A 23,484-nucleotide genomic window follows, 5' to 3' on the forward strand; every position below is an offset into this window, starting at 1 on the left:
TGATGGAGTGGAAGGTTCAAAATTCAACTCTGGAAGAGTGAATCCAGATGTTGCAGTGTTATTCGAAGCCAACTGATGCGAAGATGCAGAAGATGCAGAAGCTTGTATTTGTTGTCCTTGCGATGAGGAATTGAAGATTCCAGTAAAGGTATCAGGCCTAGTTCTTGTAGGTAGAGACTGCTCCTCAGTGTTCAAGCTGCTTGTTGTGTTAATCCCTGTACCCTCTGGACCCTCGCTGCGGGCACGTTTATTCCGCTCGCCCCTCTCTCCGTCGTTGTATCCGAAGCCATCGCCTCCTGGCGAGCTGTAGCTAGATCCACTACTTACACTTCTTGATCCACTGCTCCCAGGTGTGCTCCCGCTCGCACTTCCGCTGCGGCTGGTACTGCTAGAGCTCGAGCCCGAGCTTCCCGCCCCAGCTTCAGAATCCTCAGCATCGTCGACGTCGAGGCCGAATTGATGAAAAGAACGCTTAAATGTTTGATGACCCAGCTGCAGCTGTAACTGTGGCGGGTTGTTAGCCATCGCCGTATCGCTGCTGGAGATGGCGAGAGGAGAGGAGACGTCGTTCGTGGGCAGATGATGAGGTTCGGCTCGGTGGCTTAAATGTATGAGATGCCACGGCTCTTGCCGCTCGTCCATCCTGGCTCAGAGCTGACTTAAGCAGATGTACCCTTATTCTATGTAGTACCTCATATTAATATAATGCACAGCTTACTACTACTAGTATGTACTATAGACGTGTGCACCTTCTCACCAAAGCCCTTGGCTGACCGTGTCGCACATACGCGCGTGCATCAACTTATTTCCTAGCCTATTATTGAGGCGTTTCTATGGGTCCCCAACGGTCTGGCATTCGATTCAATTCACTTTGTGTATTCATCTGAATCGCAGCCAGGCGTTGCTTTGCAGTGGCCTTTAATAGGTCACTAGACGACCCATGGAGCTAAGTGACCCGGTAACCATTGCCATTGGTGCATCTATAGCATCTGGCGGGGACACACCTGCCATGTACACAGCGCGGGCACCGTTTCACCGCATCCAGTACTAGTGGACGGGTCCAGTAATAACCAGGTGTATAGTTCATCACCCTGTGCCATCCCCTACTTGGTCTGAAATCGCTGTTCACAGGTCTATGGCATCGGTTCATAGTACAATTAACAATCAACATCACAATAGAGGCTATCGATAATCCGAATACACCGCACTCTCATCACCGGGAATACCTCGCGAATACGTACCTTGGGCGGCTGTAATCGGCTCCGGGCCCCCAAATCACACTCACGAACATGCGCTCCACACGACCATCTTTACAGTAATTAGTAGCCTGTCTAGAGCCGCCAGGATATTAAGCTGGAGAAGAATGGAGAGACGCGTGAATGCCACAGCCATTACTAATGACTCGCATACTCCGCCGTCAACTGTCGACTCATTGCTCTTGCACCCGCGGGATCCTCCTATACAAAACGTCACAATCAGCAGAAGTGTAAGTGGAATAGTAAATTAGGTGGCCATTTGAGAGTCAGCCGATAAACAGACCTTGTAATGTTTTGCAACATCGGTTGCGAGTGGGTCGTCCGGGTTTGGTGCACTCAGCAAAGCTTGTATTGAAAGTAAGACAGTTCGAATCTGCAGTGCAGGAGACCATTTATCTGACAAGTCGCGATTACGTGATAAAAGTACGTGTTAGGAGCCTGTAGGATGCATTGATCCCAGTTTAACAATATTCCAAACCTTTCAGAATGTCCAGACAGATTCTGCCAAGTTTATCTTCAATGAGCAATAGTCAATGTCAGATTATACAAAAAGAAGAGTCATAGATAATAGAAGAATACCGCACCAATGTTAGGATGGTAAATCTTCGTTAGGAAGCGGACCTTCGGTGGGGCCATTGGATATTCCTCTGGAAGGAAAAGTTCTAACTTGAATACACCGCCTAGTCACCATGGACCCAATCAGTACAACATAGAATGGCACAACAGACACAATGAGAGCAGAGATAACGTATCACAAGCATGCAGTGAAACTGACAAAGTTGGATGCTCACCTTCAAACGGGCTCCCTTCTGGTCCCTGGATCGTAACATCGAAGTAACGGAGATTATCTTCATGTGGAGCTGCTGTGATTCCTGGAGCTGGATCGCTTTGTAGACGCTCTGTCTCCTATCGAACCAGAAGGAAGCGCATAGAAGCGCATGTATGCCACGATCATATTTTAGTGAATCGGGTAAGTGCATACACATTACCATGATGCAAGTAGTGTGATGCAATGTCGTTCCAACGCAGGCATCCGCACAATGCAATTTGAATTATCCATGCCAGCAACCAAGGACATTGCGAGACGTATTACGAAAGTTCGCCACGAAGTTTGATAGAGGACGCAGGTGCATCGTACGCAAACCCGTCCGACAAATATCAAATTCCGAAAGAGACGGAGCACGTTACAGCATTCCAACCAAGTCATAAAGAAAGAGGTGTTGGAGTTCGACCAGATATACAGTCGATCATAGACCAAAGACATGTCGTCAGAAACGATCTAATTATTCGCTGCATCCTACTCGTTGCGACTGCGCACACGAGCGACGCACACAAAGGGCATGACGCTCACCTTGATGATTCGCTTTGAAGGACAGATTACTGATCAGCTTTGCCATAGACTGCACAGAAATGGCCACATACTTTCGGCAAGGACATGTCTATAGAGGATAAGGGTGCTTTTTGACGACAGAAGGCTCGTCGCGGGGCAAGTCGATGGTGATCTGGGTGGCCAGAATCTACCTTGCGAGTTGCATGACGTAAGCGGCTTCGAGCTTCCCACGACACGTGGTTTGTTTTCCTTTCTTTCACTTTCCCTTTCATTTTGTCCCATTCATTCACCTCTAACACGACATGCATTCGACCTTTGCTGTGCATCGTTACACTTCTTCAGTGTCCCGACGGCTACCGCTGTCGGAAGCAATTCCCTCTTGAGTCAATTTATTGTGCAGCTTTGCCGACTTTCGTGGTCTTGCTATTCCTTTGACGCTACATTTTGAATCTCTGATATCAGCCACGGCCACGAAAATATCCATTCCCAAATTTGCTCAAGCACGGTTAAGCCACATCCACCTCTATAAAATGATCCCGTAGTGCAAGCGGTGGCTAATTTCGCTCTCTCTCGTCTCTCATCTCGTCCTTGCAAGTGACTCTCTAAATCATTCCTCGTTTCACTGATACTATATCTTTACTGTCCTCGCTCGTCGAGATGGGGAAGAAGGGCGCAAAACACGCGAAAAAGCTCAAGCCTACGTCGCTCACTCCTCCAAACACAGACTCAGAGACCGCGACAGGGCCGAATGGCATAGCAGATGGACTCCAGTTAACTCTCGAGCAGCTAGCACCCGTCAATCTTATTGCGAGAAGCCCATTTAATCGTGTACACGATGTCATGGACACTGCAACTCTTCTCAGCAGAGACCGAGTCGAGTTTATCATCTCACGAAGCCTTCTCGCATTCGCGTCTCCATATTTCAAGAAAGCCTTCCGCTCGCTGGATGAATCAGCTCAAGTGAAGCGTACCAGCCACGAGAAGAGCAGTATCTCTGTTCTTGACTGGGAACTTGATCCATCTGCCCCAAAAGTGATCACGAATGAGCCCAGTGCAGTCATTGATGCGCTACTCCGGTTCATATACCCTGTTCCAGACCCTGTTTTCAAAGAACCGGGGGACGACCAAACAGAGAAAATGTTGCCTTTCAGGCTTCTGGCTCCTATCCACGATGCGGCTCGTAAATACGATTTGGAATACGTCTGTCAAAAGATTATCGAGATTGCGAACAGCATCATCTACATCAAGTCATTCCCAGGGCCGGGCCACGCCTCCTTGAGATCCTATGCGGTCGCTTGTCGTCTCGGTCTACCCTACGACGCAAAACTTAAAGCAGCTCGTAATTCGTTATGTATCCCGTACAAGACTTATCCAGCTGCCGGGCTCACCGGAGAGGGACTCGATGAAGATGACTACGATCGATACGTCGAATTTCATGAACGAGCAGTTGCAGCCTGCGAACAGGTACTCGCAATTAGCGGGGAGGATGCGTATCCCACTGGTCTTTCGGATGTATACGCAAATTTCGTTGCGTGCGCCGATTGTAGCGGAGTGCCTTCCACTGGCAACGTGATGAGATGTGGTGCTGCACGATGGTGGCAACTATACGCCTCAAACGCACTAGAAAAACTCCGTCGTGCTCCACTTGACCCGTCAATTTTCTTCGAGAACTTCGTGGTCCCCTTCTTCCGTGAGGCGCAGAAGTGTTCCGCCTGTGCGCCTGTCGTGCATTGGAAGTGGTGCAACATGATGCCAATGCTTGCGATGATGATACCCGCGAAGGTCTACGAGGTACTTTCCCCTGCCTCTTCATGACTTGTGATGTGCTAAAATGTACTTGGGCGTCCAGGTGTACCTAGACCACGACGATAGCAACAGCATTGAAATCAAACAGGAAGAGATGGAGCAATGTAACCGTCTTTACTAGCATATTCATGATGTTCAAAATATAGATGAATCGATTTACTTTCTACTTTTGTGTTAATCTGTATTTTCTTTGAGATGCTTTTCTGTTATGTCTTGTAAGATTTAATTTTTTTAAGTATATTTATTCTTGTTACCTACCTGAGATGGTAACCGATCGGCAGTTCTGGGATCGACGTCAGAACCAGATTTCTCTGCCATTGTACTTACGTCCATTGTTCGTGTATACACGAGCCCATTGTTTGAACACATCTTTAATCGCAGTCAACCTCTGTCCCTTCTAATTGCCTCTTCCATCCACTGCCTATCCTGCCTTGAATATGGAGGATGTGGACCGCGATTCCAGTCTCGATATATCAACGCATAACAGCTACATTTCTGGTGCAGCTTCGCCGGTTCACTGGGGATACGACACGCACAACGAAAACCCAGACATGAACCGCGTCTTTTGGCAAGCATCTCAGCCACAAGACCCCGTTCTAAGGAAACTCATGAATGACGCGTATACACCGCGTAAACGTGCGTGTTTCCCTTCTATGTACGCAGTGTTTACTTCCTCGAAGCTTAAAATCACCTCTGATGTTGCAGCTGCTCAGGTTGACCAGATGAAAGGCTCGTCGCCTTCGACTGGGTCAGGGCCATCCAACTTTTCTTCCCCTTCCATGACAACTCCTGCTGATAGGCCTACCCGGGTCCGACGAACGCAAAGCCGACGCTCACCCGGCACTGCAGTTGTCAGTAAGGAACCGTCCAACTCAGCAAATACCGGAAGCAAATTAGACGAGAACGTTCACAAGTTAGTTGCTCTTCTTCCTCTCGTTTCAAAACAGGCCGATGAAAATGCAAAACGCGAACAAGAAGCACTACGAGAGAAACGAAGGAGACAGAAGCGGACAGCTCAAACACCTGTAGAAGGCTCGGCGGTAATGAAAAAGCAGAGGAACATGATTGATACCAAAGGAAAGCAACGATCAACGAATGTATCTCAGGAAGAGGAGCTGGAGATAGCTGCTGAGGAAGCTAGCGACAACAGATGTGGACGGCGGAACGGCGCAGAGGACGGTGAAGCTAACGAGCATCGAGATGCTGCGAATCTCATGCCTCCACCATCTTATATTCCACCTCGCAGGCCTCGGTCATCCATAAACACTGGGCCATCAGAAATTCCTGGCGTATCATTAGCGTCGAATTCACAGAGCTCGGAGAAAAGCATAGAGCCATGTTTCTTCGCATCTTCTCAATCTATTATGACTTCAACACCACGAACATCAGACTGCGTATCTGGGATCAACCAGAATGGCACCCGACAAAGCAGAAATTGCGCCGCGAGCGCTATTTCGAATGGCGTATCAGCAGCCTCTCTGCAGCGAACCACGGGCCCACCACCACTTGGTATGCGACGCACAGTGAATAGCCAAGCACCATCCTCGAGCCAAGGTCTCACACGGGATCGTCCTCTGCCCGAAAGGCAGAATAAGTTCAAAGTTCCATTTGCCAAGAACCGAGGCGATGTCTACGGTACTTCGGCATCTAATCACACAAGCCGCGAATTGCCAGGCACCCCGGTGAACAGCCCGATTGCGCAACCCCCTGTAGAACCACCATTAACAAGCCACGAAGGTTGCGATACAAAGGTGAATGTAGACAAGGACCGATGTTCATCGCCGCCTCTGGAAGCCGACAGTTCGATCGATTTCGACATGGATATCGACCCAGACGAGCTTGAACGAGCTTGTCGTATGTACGATTAACGTATTACCTTTCGCTCGCGGAAAATTGCCGCAAAGGAGCTAGAACCTGGGAAGCCGATATGCTTCTTCATTCGTTGGAACAAGAACACTGAACAGCTTTGGACAGCATTTATTGCAGCACTGCTTCTGCCCGCGTGTGTTCTACTTTTGTATCATTCCCTTTGTATTATTCCTGTTCTTGGTATAGAAATAGTTGATGAATTATTATGCACAACCGGTACGAAGCATTGGAGGATCTAATTAGGGACTTTCAATCATAAGTTACTAGGAATAAACTAGTGCGAAACCAGCGAGTTGCGATACCCCTACACTACAAAGCTTATCAGAACCCACCAATTAAACGAGTTTTTCTAGATTCCATATGTTCTCTTGAGTTGTCGCATTCTTCGCTTCGAGAACACATACGCACCACCCTAACGCGTGACCTAATGTTAACTCCGCAAGCACAAGGACGTCATGTATACTGTAAGTATATATTCTAGGTAGTCAACGGTAACTAAAATTCAATGTGAATATTCAATGCGTTTCACTGAGCTCAACAAGTTGTAAGGACAAGGATATGAGCGTGCATGTGCATTATTGAGTCTGGACTACTTGAAAGTTGCAAAAACATGTGTAAAGGAATATTTCATCTCTCCTCACCACATAGAAGTACGGGACAATGTAGGTCCGTAGCTCGCAAATACTGGGTCAAATTGAATATACAAATCAAATACTTGTCGTTCTCACGTTCTGTATCAATACTTTGCAACTTTGTGTGTTATGATTACCACATCCAGGGACGGTCACAAGGTCTCCAACATGTAGCAAAAGAAGAAATACTCAAAACGTGCAAAGTACAGGCTTTTAAGAGGCCCCCCACATTGTATCTGCACTACACTTTACTTAGCATCATGTCAGGCTCAAGTCATACAAGGAGAGATTCGGAAGTCAAAAAAGGGGATGGCAATACTCCTCAACATGCATTGTCTAATGCAAGTCAGAGTGCCACTCCGACAAAATCACATACTCCTGTTAGAAAGTCTTCCCTGAAGCCAGCCAGTAAGAGCTTAAGTCCAATTAAAAAGAAGCGTGTGCCATCAGACTCTCATAGCGGCAAGGGGGTCAAAATAGAAGGGAAAGTTAGGGTGATACTGGACCACTCTGACAGTGAATCCGGATCTCCTTCAGAAAGAGGTACAGAGAAAAGAAAGAAGGGTGAAGAGAAGACAGTGTATAATGAAAAGGATGAGCAAAAGCCGAATTCTAGAGTAAAATCAACATCTGGCAATACACAACTGCATCGAGACAAGGAGCATGCTCCTTTAGAATTCTCAAAGGAAAACATTAGGAAGAAGCTGAACGGTGACTTGAAGGACTGTGAGTCAATTATGTGGATTCTCTCTAATATTGATCTATCAAACTGACTCACTCTTTAATAAGACATGTGTCTTTTCTTTACAGAGACTTCCCCTGGACAAAGACCTGTTGGACAATACTTTGAAACGTTTTGCTACACCTGTAAGTGTAAGCTTGTATAGTGTATCTTATAACTAAATTATATTGTACTATACAGCTTGGAAGAGGTGCATTTTCCCAGATTGTTCAATGTCCTGTTATCCCACACCAATCTTGTATGTTCTCCCAGACACTGAGCAGGGACTACAGAATTTAGCATTTCATTATATGATGTTATTAACAGTCTTTTCTCATCTTGTATACAATCATAATGACAAGGCAGATCACTGGCAAACAGAGGTACAACAACTTGTTGAAAAGAAGATACAAGGAGTATCTCGAAAAGTCGCAGGATTAGAGCTACTTTACTCACAGATAGATAAATGGGTGAATAATCTTGAGGAATGGGAACAGAAAAGGATCTTAGAGAAAGATCAGCCAGATGACTGGCTGACCAAAATGGCAGAGTTGTCTAATACTCGGTCTTTTGACAATGTGAAAGGTATTTTACAAACTGGTAGCCTAAGATATTGTGAGCCTTTAAATTCTAGTAGAGTACATTGTATAGATATACTGGCCTTATGAATTTATCCTACCAGACTTAGGGCTCTTGTTCAAATATGAAAATGTAAAGGCAAAACCTGCCATTCTTCGACCGAGACCTGGTAAGTTAATTATCACGGTACTTTAAATATAAGTACTAAGAAACAATTCGAATTGTTTCAATAAGACCGCTGGGCAGACTGTATTTTCGGCAATTGCAATAAAATGACCGACGAAAACATACCAAGTGTAAAGTCATACAGATTTCTTAAAGATCAACAAGAACTATTAAATGCTTTGGCCTTTGTTTTGCATAAAAAGATAGTGGAAGCTGTTCTAGATCACTACTATAGATACCACAGAAAGCAAGCCAATGGAAATCAGAAGGAGTTGGCAGCAGCACTACAAGAAAATGCAAAGAAAGCAGAAACGAAATTGAAGGATATGCATATCGACAGTAAACTCCTAGGAGAGAAGTGGGTTTATATTAACGAAATAGAAAATCTTACAGTCGAAGATATTGAAAATATGGGGATCGAATTCGAAGATCCTCATAAACAAGAGATTAGAGTTTCTGTCTTGAAGAAAAATGGAATTCGTGTAAAGAAGGTTTCTGACAAGGACTCGGAGTAGCACCCTATGCCGCATTGACTGGATTAGATAAACAGCGTGAGATCGATACGATCTGCTGTGGCATTTGTATACTTAGTTGCAAAAATAGTTGAGTGTGATGAGAAGTTACCGTGTCGGAATTTGTCCCCGACCCCTCTTAGTATCTTAACATATGCGTAGAAAAGCACGAGGAATTTTGAGAGAGGTGCAAATTAGTGATATCAACTCGGGTGAAGACGCATTCATTGGTAATATCCAAATTATCTTTGGATCAACAAGTCGAGAAGTCGGTGTCTGGTATAAACATAAGCATACTATGGCAACTGCTAATACTCGAGCCCAGAAAGTCAACATGCGAACAATGTCAAAAGACGCAGATGGTCAATGATGGGTCATTGAAAAAGAGTAAAGCGGAAAAGAGACGGATTAGTCCAAGCATGTTCTTGAAGCAGCACCAGTATCAGTAGTTCGTAAATTCTACTTGTAAAGAATGGAAAGAGGATAGTAAGGAACGGACAACGCAGCCTACGTGCACATATAATCGAACAAACATATGTGATTATATGCTTATACGTATGTAATGGTGTTTAAACATTAAACTGTCCTCGGTCTAAGTTCGTGTCGTGTATGATGCGTATTTGGATGGCATGCAATTGCAAGGTGTGGTATGAATTGAAATGACAAAAAAGCAATGAGACAAAGAGTCCGAGTAATTTCTGATTAGTACGAGAACACCATGAGGTATGGGTTGAGCACAATCTACCAATATGGACGAGATCCGGTCAGTGGACAAAGCAAATTCCAAGCTCGTGAATACGTACTGGGAAGAGAATGTGGCAAGCACACACGACGGCAAGCGGGAAGATGACAGCCCACGCACTCGAGTCCACCCTCCACTCTATCGGCACAATATTTGTGCTCAGCACGGCCATCCCTCCAAGCAAGATTATCGCGATACCAAAGGCAAGCCAAAAGCGTTTGAGGATCTTAGGCACTTCCTTGAAAAAATTTGATCGCTCGACTTCCTTCTTGGTCGCACTCCAAGTTATGTTGTAAGAGAAGAGGTGAGCAAGGATGGCCACGGATAGGTGGATTGATAGGCCACCAAAGAAAAAGAAGCTACAGGAGTGAATGGATTAGGGCGTCAAATACATCTGCAAGAGAGCGTGAGAAAACTGACAAGAACGGAATCCACTTGATGTTAGTCCAGAAAGCCTTTAATAAATCGCGTTCTCCAAGACGGTACTCAAGGAGCGTGAACGCCAGGTTACCTAGCCCAAGGAACACAATCGTTGTCGCAAGCCAGATCTCAAAACTATGCATATAGTAGCCATCGACATCAAACTGGAAGCCTAGAATCGCATAATTGACAGTCGAGATCGTGACCGACACCGCAATACCATCTACGCAAACGGCATCAAAATTAACAGGAGGAGACGTATGAAGGGGAGAAACGTACAGTAGGAGAACATGTATGCCAACATGCTGAGCTTGTAATGCAATGGTGCTGGACCCCAGATGAACCGATGGATTTGATGATTTATTGGCCCTTTCCTCCACCAATCCTTAATCGGGTAGAACAGAAGTTCACTACACCCGTAAGCGTACTTTTGCCATCGATTCAATTCATCATCAGCAGTGAGCGAGACACCCTCTTTGAATCCTCCATTAGAGTACCGCGCCCAACGAATGATGTATCCGCGCATCATCAGGCGTAGTGCCATGTCAAAGTCTTCTGAGACGTTCGACTCGGACCAGATCTTCTCAACACCGTCTTTGTCCGTGAAAGATGCATCCTGTATTGCACGCCACCTGAGGAAGGCATTGTGTCCTACGAAGGGTGCAACCTCACCGTTTGCGCAAGCTATTTATTTACTGTGTTAGAGACATAAAACATAGTGCACGAAAAGTAACATACTCATGGAAATACACTTGTTTATCCTCCGCGTGAAGTACGCAATCCCGTTCTCGAAGTAATGATGTGCAACTTGCATGACGTCGCTCTCATGTTGAATAACTGCAACAGTCGGGCAGGCTGCTAATTCACGAGCCGCGTCTCGGAAACAATCCTCCGGCACGACAGTATCCGAATCGACAATAAGCACGAGTTCACCCATCCGAATTGCTTTGCCATTGCCTGCCCATGGACGCCATTTTGCGCCAGTTGAGGCGAATTCCTCTTCCACTGCCAGAGCTAACGCCCTGTCTTCCAAACTCTGCGCCTCCTCGTCATCTGCACCTGAATTGCTGTTCGTTCCCGAACCAACGTTTGAGTGACGACGGTTCGTTGTCGTTCCACTAGTTCCAGACGAATCATTACCCGAAACAGCTTTTTCCTTTTCTTTCTCCATCAGCTCTGCGAGGTGTTTCTCAAGCCTCAAGCTAATCCTCAAGGCATAGTTCATGTTACTCGCTTTCTTGAAGCGGCCTGCACGTTTGAACCCATCAGGCCCGTCTTCATGTTTCGGACGAGCAACCCAGCCGATGTTATGATCCGTATAGTACGCAATGCGAGCGTCGCGATCGCCTGGGGGAAGAAGTTGCAGGCCATCGTCGTTAATGAAGATCGTTGACGTCCCGCCCTGCCGCGCATAAGTTTGCATCGCCTTTTTGATACTCTCAATTGATGGAGCAAGCACTTGAGTGAGCGATTCCTTGTATACCGGCATTTGGATGGTAACGTGTGGAAGGTTGTTGTCGACTACCTTATTAGGGAGTGGTGGTATCGCAGAGTAGTACTTAGAATTCTCATAGTACTGAGCGATAGGGCCGATGCTGAAAAATGAAAGTGTAAAATCAATAAACTTCCTCGACGGGGGGAACAGGAATTCGGACTTACGCGTAGGAGCAGTTCTGGACAATCTGCAGGGAGAAGAACTTGAAGTAGTGCAGCTAGTTAGTCGGTTATACGAGCGAGAAGCAAACCGAACATACCAGCGAAACGGAGAACAAGAATGGGATGAGTGCAACGAGAACAAATCTCATGAACTCATTGTCAAGCGCCCATTCCTGGAGAAGGATGCTCACACCCGCGCACATGAAGTCTGCAAGTTCTCATTAGATTTCTTTTTTGGACACCTCCCTTGCAAGCGGAGGGAACCTTACACAACGACAATGCAGCTGCAATCCCATTGTAGACCGGCGCATATAGCTTGACCCCGCGCTCACTGATCCGTCTCCTCTCCTTTGCGCGATGTGTTCTACGCTTCGTCTCCTTCGAATCAAGAGCTATCGAGCTCTTTTTCCTCCTTCCAAAGCACCATCGCGAACGTGACTTCGCTTCCTCCTCAAGAAGCTTTTCATCGAGTTCGGCATCGTCGTCGTCATCGTCAGCAAATACTCCTGCAGGATGTCCTTTCTCAAGGTCTCCACCAGAAACTGGTGCATGTGTCTGACTCGCACTCTGGCTTGGTGTAGGACCCGTTCCGGGGCGAGAAGAGCTCGCACGACTCTCGCGCGTCCGCGCCCGCATGCTCCCATCATGACCACCAGACACAAGAAGCCCACCCACATCGCTTCCACCTTGAACGGATGCAGAGGCAATAGAACCAGCATACGAACGGTACCCGGGAAGCGAGGATGGTGTAGACAAACCAGCAGGGCGAGACCGCCAAAGAAGTTTAATGATACGATCCTCAAAGTCCTTACATGTCGGGATGATCGCGTCGAGGTCATCTGACCAGATGACCATCACACGTTCGTCGCGCTGTTGTCATTCGTTTTCATTTCGGGAGAATTAGAAGAAAGTAATGTTGTTAGAAGGGCGTGGAGTAAAATGATGACAGAACGTACAATAAATGCAGCACTCTGCTCCTTCTCGGCGTGCGGAAGCATGAGCATCGTGTCGATGACCTGTATGCGCGTGTTCACATCGACATACACACTCTTGTCTTCTGGCCCACTACACAATGAACATGCAGAGAGATATGAGTTCGTCAGTAAACATAAGGAAGATTGTAATAAAGTGACATGACTTACACATCAGCCAGTACAGCATGCACAGCAGCACTTCGCACCTTGACAGCGACCATGGGATTGAGTGCCGTGATGGCAGTCTCGAATGGCTCTAGCTCAAGGTTCTCATAGGGAAACACGCGGAAGCGACCTGTTCATACAGCATTGTATCAAGAAAAGGAACAAGTGTCAGTTAGATCCATTATCAAACATATGAGGAATAATCATGAGAAGAAAAGATTTTAAAATAAATAAATAAATAAATAAATAAAAAAGTACTGTTAGAATTGAACATGTGATCAGAGCAGAAAGAGTAGGGAAAGAAGTCAGACACTGAAAGGACAAATTTGAGAAGGGCCTAAACTCTGAATTAAGACGAGAATAGAGGCGCTAAGGTGCCTTCTTTCGCGTTGCTTTGGGACCTTCCTGTGCAAAACCAACGCGTTTTGCACTAACGGAAGAACAGTTTGGAAACGGGTAAGCGCCACAATGAAGAAGGAGCAGAGAGAAAGAAAAGAAACAAGCCCAGTTCCGAAAAAAGGTAACCAAATCGAACTAGTTATCAGGATATGCTCCAAGAAGTGCAAGTTCTATTTGCGATACACGAATAGCGCAATAATACACCGAGCGGGTCCACCCGACTACTCATTCCTCCACTCCACAAAGCGCAAAGAAAATAGCGTTAATAGCCAAGCCAGATATCAATAATTCTCTCGAGAAGGTAGGATCCCACATCGGACCGGCTCTCATAAGTCGCGAAAAGAGTCGCGGAACGCGTGTTAGAGGCTCCCGGGAGAGAGCGCCAGTAGAGAAAAGGCTCCACGTCCATTACACTCTTTGCTTCTCTCAATTCAGAGAAATCACGAACCACGAAAAAGAAGAGTAAGGGAAGCAAAGTATAAATGAATGAAATGAAATGTTTGTGCATGAGAAGAACAAGGAGGCGAAACGTGTAAGGCCGCTTTTCATCCGAATGGACGAATGGGCCGGTTGGAAAGGCGATCATGAGGAAAATGACATATAGAGAGGCTCAGAATGAAAGAAGTAGAACTCGCTGCTCAACGCCAGGTCCTGACAGTAGCGTTGTCGTATGCCTAGCGACGAATGAAGAAGCAGGAACAAAAGTAAAACTATCCTTGAGACAGTACCCGCGAAAATGAACCAGGACCAAATTTCGAGAAAACAATGCTGAAACCAAACAGGAACCGAGCAGAATTAATCATAAAATCCCAACTGAAAAGAGGAACGTTCACGTCCCCAATCTCGTCCAGAAAAGTGCAAACAAGAGGGAAAGATGAACGAAACGAGACTGAAACGCACCATGATCGATTCTTAGCGCTACACCAGCACTAAGATTATCTTCTGAAGGGCGGAACCATGCGTCCCCCTGAGTCTGCTTGAAGATGTGGTGCAGGAAGGCATCGTAGCGGTCGTAATCCATCGCACGCTAGGATGTCCACACTCTGGGTGTTGATTATTGTCTGTTATTTTGGCGTCAGTATGTGTATCTGGGTGTTAGGGATATGGTCGGAGTGGAGCAGAGGGAGGACAAGGGTGAAAGTTGCAAAAGACAAGAGGAGCTATAGGTAGAAGAGGAGAGAAAAGACAGACAATAAAGCGGGAACTTGAGCGGGGGGAAGGCGGTCGTCCCGTTACAAGGCCTGCGTCCGCGATCGCATGGCGAGCGAAATACAGGACGCGATAAGCAGTCAAATAGTATATATTTACGCGAATTCTTTTGATGCGAGATTCACGTCGCCGACTCGCCCGTCGCACTGTCGTTCTTCGATTGCCGATTGCAGAGAAGATACATTGAAGGGAAGGTGTACAAGGTAGAGCTGAAAGAGGAAGCTCACCTGCGCAGTTTGGAGTCCCACTGTTTCAACAACGCTGAGATGATAAGGACAAGGACACAGAGCACGATATGGTGCAACACAAGCCAAGGTCAAATCAGGTTCAAGTAAAGATTGGACGAGTCCGGGGTCGAAGGTGGGTCCCAAGAAAGCGTATTCCAGGCAATGGCAAGTGTCAGACGACTGACAGGAACTGTTCACCCTCGCCACTCTCTACTCGCAGACTACGACAAGGAACGAGAACAGCGCGTACGCGCACGAGGAGGGGCGCAGCAGACGGGATGGAGACAGTGGGAGGAGACACAGAAAATGACGATGACACGCTGCGGTTGGCCTCAACTTGTGCTCCCGTGGAGGGTATATTATTATTATCGGCCAGAATCCTCTTCTGCATCTTTTTTCGTTATGGTAGAGTTGTTGAGTAGATAGAGAAAACACCACAAGGAGTCTCTCGGGGTCCCCATCGTTCGGCGTCCGGATCTAGGGTTTCCAGGGGTGGCGCAAATCTTCTCACGCAGATCCTGTCCACGCCACTTCAATTCAAATTCGAGGACATCCGTGGTGCATTGCGTCATCTGTTTCCAGCAATCCCGCGACGCGACGTCGTGCCGTTCCGGCGCTATATACAAAGCGGAGGATTGTTCAAATATTCCTCTGCATGCTATTCGTTGAGCTTTCAATCCAACACTCGGATGTGTCTGATCATCTTCCCTCTCGACAGTTATTTCTCATGAAGACTCGGTTGTCAACAAAGATAACTGCGACTAACACGGAATAATCGTCCATCACCATTTTCGAGGCATCCATTCAACTATCACGAGTAATTTAATGAACTTCCATTAAATCACGGCGTGGCTCAACGGCGACCGCAAGTCTCGCCGAGAGTGATGTTGATGGAGTTCAAAGTGAAGCATAGCAGGCCGCCGGTTTATTGAGAACTCGAAAGATAAGACGTTGATTGAACGTCGATTGAACGATTTGGAAGAACGGTGCTATCCCACGTATCTCCGCCCAAGAAAATGAGGAATTCGCAAGAATGCTAATGCCCGTGACCTGTCATGCAAACATTGTCCCCGGTTAATCATTCTTTAAGTTTCACTTAGATTCTTATTTTGACAACCTTCGACTCGTAGCCCCAGCTCCAACCCGAGAGGGGCCAGCTTATCAGCACAGACAATATTAATTCTAGCAGAATCGATCTGTTTCTGCAACGATTTTTTTAATTAAAATAATAGAGTTCTGCAAATCAACTCAACAAGTCTTACTTTCTGGATAATACTTTCTCTGCAATTTGCATACATCCAAATAAGGAAAGTTCAGTAATCCGTTAAGATGGTAAGATGCAAAGTTACAAGGGCGGATTACACCGCTTACTCACTCCTCCCCAACGTCAATCCGAAGGCAGGTGTGCAAATCTACTTCCATTCTTCTGATAAACTACTAGCCACATGTCAAATTGTGTTTATTAGAGTAAGATCGACTCTGGTTGTGAAATAGTGATCCACTTTGTTCATGGCAAGGAATCACAATAATTCAAATAAAGACGATCTGTTTCACTGCAAAATTAACACTTATTGAAAGAATGAATGTTAATCTAGCCTAAACTTTGGATCAAAGAAAAAGCTTCCAACCAAACAAAAGAGTACGCAGATCCAAATCGCGTGGACCCACGGACACTGTTCTATGTTATTGTTTATCCTACTTTCACGCAAATGGTACCGCACAAACCCTCACTAAGTGCCTTACAATATGGATTCTTAAAAAGTCCTCAAACCCCACGTTAGACACAACTCGGATTACTCGGATGAGATTAAGCTTGAGCTTCTCCGGCATGAAGTGCTGCACAGATCCGGTTCGGGTCAATGCTGGAAATCTTTTGAATACTCATAACGTACTCATGCAATGTTATTGTACTAAGGTCGCACAACTTACAGGCCTGTATTCGGCAGACGAATTCAACGGCTGTATGTTCCAAGTCAGTGGGCAGCCGAAGCACAAGTGGAGACCGACCGGAACCAAACACGGCATTTCTATAATGGTACAGGATAGAATCGTCATCCTTGTCCTCCAAGTGCATAATAGATTTTAGTTTGTTGGGCACATATCACAGGCGTTCATTAAGATGGTCGTTCCGTTGCTTGGCCCGTAAAGTACAACAGCGTTCAAGCCTCACCAGGGTCGCTAAGTAGGACTGATACGCTGATGTTTGTTCCATACAATATAGTATCAACCCCACGTTACGTTACTCAACCGAAAATAATACCAGCAATATCGCCCACTCCACATACATCCGTCTCATCAGAATAAAGAAGCTGAACATAAATGTGAGATCAAGAATGGAGACGAGATACGGGCCCATACACACGTATATGCATAAGGCAGACGGAATCCGACATGCAGCTTTCGGCATAAACCCCCTCTCCTCCCACATACGCAAGGCAAAAAGGCACAAAACGCGGTTGAAGAGTTGAGGCGGGATCCATCTTCTTCGCAAACTCCCAGTAGGGGATATCCAATTGGAACAAGCAAGTATTTTAAGCTCGACTTTGAGTGAATTCTGGCTATGCATCATGGCGTCATGACATCAAAGCCACAACACCACTGCGCACTTGACTTTGAACCTGCCAGCAACGAACAAAGAAGCGTCCCTTCAGTAATTATCTACACGTTGTTTTAACTTGATGTTATTGCTTGTAATATAAAGTGACTGTTGACATCGCCAACGTCGGCTTTCTCGTTCTGTCAGGGCACAACGAACATTTTTTGCCAAGGGAACACCGATTCGGCGCCTGTAAACGGGGTCGGGACGGTTAACTAAAACTAATCAAACGTTCTGGACACACAAATGCCCATGCGTCATCTTCTACGTCATCCTCTTCGTCACTGACTGTCGTCCAATTTTTTCGTGTATCTCGCCATCTTTGACGACAACAACGCGTACCATCACAGCGCCCCGCAAAGATTCCGAAAAAGTACCCAAGTCCTTATCATCGAGCAAAATGAAATATACGAGTATTGGAAAAGAAAATTATGGCAGAGATATTCTTGCGGTACCGAGAAGCGACAATTGAATTGAATTATCGGGTGTGACCGTGATCCGCGAGCCGCCTCGATAGGCAAGGCAGATCGGATCGGTGATCGGACAGAAGACGAGGCTACGGAATTCATTCCTTCGGGAGGCTAGAGCTAAGACGACTGTGCAAATGCCATTGCTTCGACTCGAAGGGGGAGGATAGACAAACTCGAAACTTGTCAGGACGTGTTTGAGATGGGTTTGCTTGCCCGTTTGCGTTGTTGGAAGGAAAGTGCTTGGAGATAAGGAACGCAACATCCAAACGACGTAAACAAATGATGCCACAACAACACGTTCATTTGCACGGCGTGGATGGAGTGCGTATCTCGTCCCGCTTCGGAAGGCTTCTTGTCCTTCTTCGCAGCATCTGGCCAAACAGCGGACCCCGAGGATCGGGAGATAAACAAAATAACGTTGATGAATTGCATTTTCGTGTGCATGCAACCGTGCAACGCCAGGCCTTCCATGCGGCAAGGCGGCAGGAATAATAATATGTCGGACGAAAAAGGCAGTGAAGGAAATGAAACTTAAAGAAAGTCGAGAAGACATGACGGACATGGCGCCCAATCGCGGAATTTGGCAGGAAAAAAGTGGAGGGTGTGTTATCATCATATCTGTCATTTCGACGGTTTTCCTTGCTTCTGCCCCCACTTTCCATCGTCGCGCCCTCCGTCGTGTCGTACCCTGTTCTACGCAGTTGCTTCCGGTCTTGTCTCGCTCAGATAGACAGCTGTGACCGATTAGAGCAAGCTGCCAAGACATAGATAGCCAGACAGTCAACTTAGATCGAAGACCGGAAGCTCAACGTCCTCAATTGCACGCACGCCGCAGTGACGGGCAAGCGAGTAGAACGTCGCGCAGTAGAACACATACGGCCGGCGATTTGTCGCATTGTCAGTGTCGTGAGTTTATTCAACCCATATTTTTCTCATTTATTTGGCCGTCTGTCAGAGGCAACGACGCCCAATCTCCCAACGCACTCTTCGTCTCCATTGAACTCATAATTATTTGCAGGGAGACACACCGCATCAGATCCAGTGCGCCGCCGCACTAAAGTGACGTGTGCCTTATCGTCCTCAGGCTCGGAGGTCTTGCCGCTGCGTGTGCACGCTAAGAGATATCAATATTTTGATAATAATTCCAGGAGCCGAAAAGAACACACGCGAGGACAGAGATAGGAAGCAAGCATTATGCCGCTCCGTAGGCCGCGCAACGCCCACGCGAATGGGTCTCCTTCTCCTGCCTCTCCTGCCTCTCCCTCGTCACCTCCATCCCTCTCATACACCTCCACACCGTTCCTTTATTCCCCCTCCTCTCCCTCGACAACATCCGTGTCTCCCTCCGCACCTTACTCGCCCAGCACACCCCCGTCACACTCGCAACACTCCTTCCAAGCAAGCCCCCCGTCTACGTTTATCACTCAGCCTCAAGTACGAAGCCGCGGAAAGGGTCTCGAAGAAATGTTCGACCCATTCAGCAACGCCCCGCGTCCTCGGCGCAAACCGTACAGTCCTTTCTCTGCATTTGAGGCAAAGTCGGAAAGACCTTCGTCTGGTCAGACCGAGAGGCCGATGAGCACAGGTAGCACGTACTCATACGATGCTGAATCAGTCGACCAGAATGCGGTGGAGCATAGTGCTAGGGATGTAGACGCACGTAACGGACAGGCGCAAGGACGGGAGGCAACAGGCAACCGTCGAAGCACACTGTCGTTCGAGATCGGCGGTCCGGAGGACGAGACTGATACAGACCGCGAAGTCTCTACACCAGCTCACCAGGTGCAACCTCACGAAGTGTCCCGATCTGAGCCGGAGGCACCAGTTCAGGCGCAAGGAGAGTACCTCTCGGTCGGTCGTCCTTCCACAGGTGACTCGACGCCCTCCTCACAAGAAGTTGAGCCTGACTCGCATACATCCTCGCGAGACGAGGACTCCGGTGTGGCAAGCTCCGCTGATGCAGAAGTCGAGGAAGAGAGGGAGAACGCGTCAGACCTCGCTCCTCCGCGACCACGATTCCTTGCAGATGCAGCTGAGCGTGCTTCATGGAGTAGCCAGGACTCTTCGTTGTATCCGCCTTCCAGTGCACCGAACTCTGACACAGAGCTTGTTGGTGGCGCGGGTACAACTAGTGATTCAGACCGCGAGGCAATGGAGGGGAAGAATGTGACTAACGGAGGAGAAAGAGGAGTGTTAGGGAAGGAGAATATTGCCTCCACTCCTCTAGTACTGAGGCAGTACGCATATAGACGGCGTTCTGGATCGCGTTCATCCGTAAATGGTGGAAACAACATGAACGGTGGACGCGCACTCCCGCCGGGCGCTGCGCCTCTGAACCCACAGGAGCAGCTGCATAATCAAGGCCAAGTTCCCACCAGACAAGGGGCATATCCGACATCGAGGCGCTACTCAGGTGGAGCGCACCGTCGCTCGGCTTCTGGTGCCGCAGTGCCAGCTGCAACGGCTCTTGCTAGTACAACTGCAGCTGGTGTAGGAGAAGTAGTAGTGAACCAGGAAATGGAGAAAGGGCACGCTGCAGATTCGGGCTCGGAAACACTTGCTCCAGGACCGAGGACAAAGAAGGCGGCACCACCAAGTTCGTATCGCGGTTCCCGCACTTCGTTCAGCGGCCCCGGTACAGGTTCCAGTACCAACGTTGCTGAGGATGCACATCCCCTATCTCCGAATCCATCTGAAGACCCCAACTCACCGCACCCAAATACGAATGTAAATGGGGAAGCACCAAGCAGTGTAGGGCACGGCTCGATCGTATCGGCGACTTCGAACCAGAATATTTCTGCTGCAGCCGCAGCTGCTATGTATGCTCATCAATACCCGCATAGTCCTGTGGGTTATCAATACCCGCCTTCTCCGCCGCCTGTCGGATCGCCTGTATCCCCACATGCCGCATATGTCAGTGTTCCCGGTGCAGGATACACCTCTACAATGCCGGGATACACACCCACAGGTCAGCCCATCGTGTACCCGAATGTCCCAGCTCCAGGTCACTTCGTAAACGGAATTCCAGTGGGAGGAAGTGGATATGCAACTCCCGTCCCGCGCGGCCCACCTCCGCACAATGCGTTCATGGTGAACAGCGCTATCGCACGTAGTAGCTTGAGTGCGAGCGTGAGTGGTAGTGCAGTTGATCTCGTACCATACGCTGCGCGGATGAATGGGACTGCAGTGGGACAGTCGAGGAGGAACAGCATTGATGTTGGTGGAGTATGTGTCTTGCTTTCCTACTTCCCCTGATAGCGGAAATTAACTGACTATCGATATATCATTCAGTTCGCACCACCACAACCACCATTCGCACAAGGAGCGTATCCGCCATCATCTCCTGGTACACCTGGTACACCAGAATTGAGACATGCAGGATCGCTTCCGCGTCTTCGGGAGCCATTCCTTTCCCCTGCGAGTCGTCGATCGAGTACCGTGTGGCAACCACCGACACCTGCGATGTATACTGCTAGCAATGTAGGGTATGGTACGTACCACTTTCTATTTCTCTTTGCCACCGATCTCCGCCGCCCCCTACTTTCATCTCATCTCCGTACCGTCGAATTTGACACTGACAAATTTTGTCAATATAGAAGGAGGCGACGGACGCGGAGGAAGCGGATTTTTCGGCGGCTACGGGTACAACGGCGTTGGGTCAGGGAGCAACACGATGCTCGCCCTGCCGGGTAAGAAGGAGCCATTGCCGAGTAGTGCGTTGCAAAGGAAAATTAGCAGTGAGTTCTAATTTCTTTATGCACTCGTTTCCCTTCGTATTATGCATCGTCGTGGAAAGTTGTAGTTTGAGGTTGGATGTGAGTGACGGTGGAACGGGACAGGAGTGTTTGGGAGCAGAGCAGCGCGTGTGAATGCCGATCACTGACTCTTGCCTTTAATTTCTGCCTTTCGTCCTCTGGCGGTTACTGACAAATTTAACCGATTTATTCACCGCATTTTGTATTTTCGACTCACTCAATCGCGGGATGGCGTTTCTAAAAATTCCACCTAAAAATTCCACCTTACTTGACGCTGGATAATACCATGATTTGCTTACGTGCTTATTTTGACGTACAGTGTCGGAGAAACCATGGATGAGGCAGCGTCAGAAAGGCGAACGTGCCGCATGGTGGGTGACGTTCTGCATTATGTGGATTGGTATCGCCGTTGGTGCAGTCGTGATCTTTTTCGGATTCTCGTAAGTACAGTTGATTAGGACAAAGATGAATAGGTTTAATCGCGTCTTCTATTTTACAGGAATGTCGAGAAGATTAACCGCCCGCTATGCTCAGTGCTTGATGAGAATTTTAACACGTTCGACACGAACACATGGACGAAGAACGTATCGCTCGGTGGATTTGGGAACGGCGAGTTCCAGATGACGACTGACTCATCTGACAATCTCTACATCAAGAACGGAGAACTATATATCATGCCAACGCTGACTTCAGACGAGATTGGTGCCTCAAGTATCTTTGATGGGTACACGTACAACCTCACGGGATGCACGGAGACATGGAACGCGAGTGCTTGTAACGTGAGGAGTGACCAAGGCACGAATACCGTGGTTAATCCTGTAAAGAGTGCGCGGATTAGTACGCAGAATAGTGTGAGTATGGCTTATGGAAAGGTTGAGGTGAGGGCGAAGATGCCGCGTGGAGACTGGCTTTGGCCCGCGATTTGGATGTTACCGAAGGACGAGAAGTATGGGGCATGGCCTAGAAGTGGAGAGATTGATGTAAGTGTCAAGTGTCTTCCGTCAGGTTTATGTACGTGAGACTTGAACTGATAATTTTGTGTCAAGATCGTCGAAGCGCGCGGTAACTCAGCATCATACCCAAGGCAAGGCAACAACTTCGTTCGTGGTTCGCTAAACTGGGGACCCCTCGACACTGTCGTTGCCAATGCCTTTGGCTGGCAATTTCAAAAACGCTCAACTTATTCCTCGGGATTCCATACCTACACACTAGAATGGACGCCTGACTTCATTCGCATCTCCGTCGACAGCAAGCTGCGTGCGATGCTCGACCTCAACATAAAGAAGACATCCTTCTGGGAACGTGGTGGCTTCCCTGTCACCGCACAGAATGGGTCTACACAAGCAGTTGTACAAGATATCTGGGAAGGTCAACCGAATGCCGCACCATTTGATCAGGAGTTCTATCTGATCATTGACTTGGCTGTTGGAGGGACAAGCGGGTGGTTCCCTGATAATGTTGGAGGCAAGATGTGGTTCGATGGAAGCGCAACCGCAATGACGGACTTTGCAAAGGCGCAGGATACTTGGAGTGCGACTTGGCCGAGCAGTGACGATGATCGTGCGTTGAGAGTTGATTCAGTAAAGATGTGGAAGCTTTGCTGAGTGGTGAGGCGTATGTTCGGACTGAAACTGATTCTGAATTGTCTTGGACTCTGTTGTTGACTTTTTCACCTTGTTTCTTTACTGTCTTTTCGTGAGCCTGCGACTACCTGATATACAATTCTACTTCCCCCCCTTCACGTACTTTTTTCTGCTTCCACCTTTTAATACCCATGAATGGACTAGACCTTCAGGCTTGGCTCTGAATTCTCAAACACGACTCTGACGCACGCATTACTCCCCCATTCTAGTTTTGTATGATAGCCCATCTTCGTAGACCGCTGCTTTCTGCATGCTTCTTGTAATCCTGTGCTCATCCTCCCTCTCCGAATCCCCATATTCATAAATATCGTACTCGCCCCTCCTTTCCTCGCCTTATGTTGCACAGTATCGTATCATA

The 23,484-nt window shown here is 47.7% G+C and overlaps 7 protein-coding genes across 7 annotated transcripts; 3 read left to right on the forward strand and 4 right to left on the reverse strand.

The window, feature by feature from the left end:
- Positions 1–957: 957 nt before the first annotated feature.
- On the reverse strand, positions 958–2,740 carry FOMMEDRAFT_101145 (ubiquitin-conjugating enzyme). The gene is made up of 7 exons (XM_007261633.1): positions 2,679–2,740; positions 2,608–2,619; positions 2,048–2,162; positions 1,841–1,936; positions 1,735–1,770; positions 1,540–1,652; positions 958–1,457 (listed from the first exon to the last, which is right to left on the reverse strand). Exons 1-7 carry the CDS (start codon positions 2,691–2,693, stop codon positions 1,395–1,397), a joined length of 450 nt encoding a protein of 149 aa, XP_007261695.1. The 5' UTR covers positions 2,694–2,740; the 3' UTR covers positions 958–1,394.
- A 344-nt stretch (positions 2,741–3,084) lies between these two features.
- On the forward strand, positions 3,085–6,500 carry FOMMEDRAFT_144017 (uncharacterized protein; the record flags this gene model as incomplete). The annotated part of the gene is made up of 5 exons (XM_007261634.1): positions 3,085–4,377; positions 4,436–4,496; positions 4,897–5,028; positions 5,056–6,246; positions 6,448–6,500. The coding sequence occupies exons 1-5, from the start codon at positions 3,244–3,246 to the stop codon at positions 6,498–6,500; spliced, it is 2,571 nt and encodes an 856-aa protein (XP_007261696.1). The 5' UTR covers positions 3,085–3,243.
- A 653-nt stretch (positions 6,501–7,153) lies between these two features.
- Positions 7,154–9,240, forward strand: FOMMEDRAFT_25033 (uncharacterized protein; the record flags this gene model as incomplete). Its single annotated transcript, XM_007261635.1, has 6 exons — positions 7,154–7,619; positions 7,683–7,760; positions 7,942–8,199; positions 8,297–8,362; positions 8,515–8,869; positions 9,033–9,240. The coding sequence occupies 6 exons, from the start codon at positions 7,154–7,156 to the stop codon at positions 9,238–9,240; spliced, it is 1,431 nt and encodes a 476-aa protein (XP_007261697.1).
- Positions 9,241–9,572: 332 nt separating this feature from the next.
- Positions 9,573–14,247, reverse strand: FOMMEDRAFT_74790 (uncharacterized protein; the record flags this gene model as incomplete). The annotated part of the gene is made up of 13 exons (XM_007261636.1): positions 9,573–9,611; positions 9,674–9,971; positions 10,033–10,255; positions 10,312–10,716; positions 10,771–11,066; positions 11,163–11,627; positions 11,692–11,729; positions 11,787–11,896; positions 11,958–12,015; positions 12,193–12,558; positions 12,645–12,753; positions 12,831–12,957; positions 14,127–14,247. 13 exons carry the CDS (start codon positions 14,245–14,247, stop codon positions 9,573–9,575), a joined length of 2,655 nt encoding a protein of 884 aa, XP_007261698.1.
- A 311-nt stretch (positions 14,248–14,558) lies between these two features.
- On the reverse strand, positions 14,559–14,987 carry FOMMEDRAFT_137944 (uncharacterized protein; the record flags this gene model as incomplete). The annotated part of the gene is made up of 1 exon (XM_007261637.1): positions 14,559–14,987. A coding segment is annotated over one exon (153 nt), but the record flags the coding sequence as incomplete, so codon positions are not given.
- Positions 14,988–16,905: 1,918 nt separating this feature from the next.
- On the reverse strand, positions 16,906–19,895 carry FOMMEDRAFT_164630 (uncharacterized protein; the record flags this gene model as incomplete). Its single annotated transcript, XM_007261638.1, has 5 exons — positions 17,714–19,895; positions 17,601–17,642; positions 17,503–17,546; positions 17,025–17,216; positions 16,906–16,971 (listed from the first exon to the last, which is right to left on the reverse strand). Exons 1-5 carry the CDS (start codon positions 18,492–18,494, stop codon positions 16,906–16,908), a joined length of 1,125 nt encoding a protein of 374 aa, XP_007261700.1. The 5' UTR covers positions 18,495–19,895.
- FOMMEDRAFT_116159 (uncharacterized protein) lies at positions 19,891–23,444 on the forward strand. Its single transcript, XM_007261639.1, has 6 exons — positions 19,891–20,953; positions 21,020–21,218; positions 21,325–21,465; positions 21,803–21,923; positions 21,983–22,463; positions 22,530–23,444. Exons 1-6 carry the CDS (start codon positions 20,021–20,023, stop codon positions 23,085–23,087), a joined length of 2,433 nt encoding a protein of 810 aa, XP_007261701.1. The 5' UTR covers positions 19,891–20,020; the 3' UTR covers positions 23,088–23,444.
- The last annotated feature ends 40 nt before the right edge of the window (positions 23,445–23,484 follow it).

This window comes from Fomitiporia mediterranea (assembly GCF_000271605.1).
Source record: "Fomitiporia mediterranea MF3/22 unplaced genomic scaffold FOMMEscaffold_1, whole genome shotgun sequence".
Classification (NCBI taxonomy): domain Eukaryota; kingdom Fungi; phylum Basidiomycota; class Agaricomycetes; order Hymenochaetales; family Hymenochaetaceae; genus Fomitiporia; species Fomitiporia mediterranea.

Excerpts from the sequence above, each read along its gene's own strand:
- FOMMEDRAFT_101145 (XM_007261633.1), bottom strand. Across the intron at positions 1,653-1,734 it reads CTGTCTGGACATTCTGAAAG|ATAAATGGTCTCCTGCACTG; the intron begins GTTTGGAATATT and ends GCGACTTGTCAG. Across the intron at positions 1,458-1,539 it reads ATGTTGCAAAACATTACAAG|GAGGATCCCGCGGGTGCAAG; the intron begins GTCTGTTTATCG and ends CGTTTTGTATAG.
- FOMMEDRAFT_116159 (XM_007261639.1), top strand. The coding sequence starts at position 20,021 with ATGAACGGTGGACGCGCACTCCCGCCGGGCGCTGCGCCTCTGAACCCA. Across the intron at positions 21,924-21,982 it reads GTGATCTTTTTCGGATTCTC|GAATGTCGAGAAGATTAACC; the intron begins GTAAGTACAGTT and ends TCTATTTTACAG. Across the intron at positions 22,464-22,529 it reads CTAGAAGTGGAGAGATTGAT|ATCGTCGAAGCGCGCGGTAA; the intron begins GTAAGTGTCAAG and ends TTTTGTGTCAAG.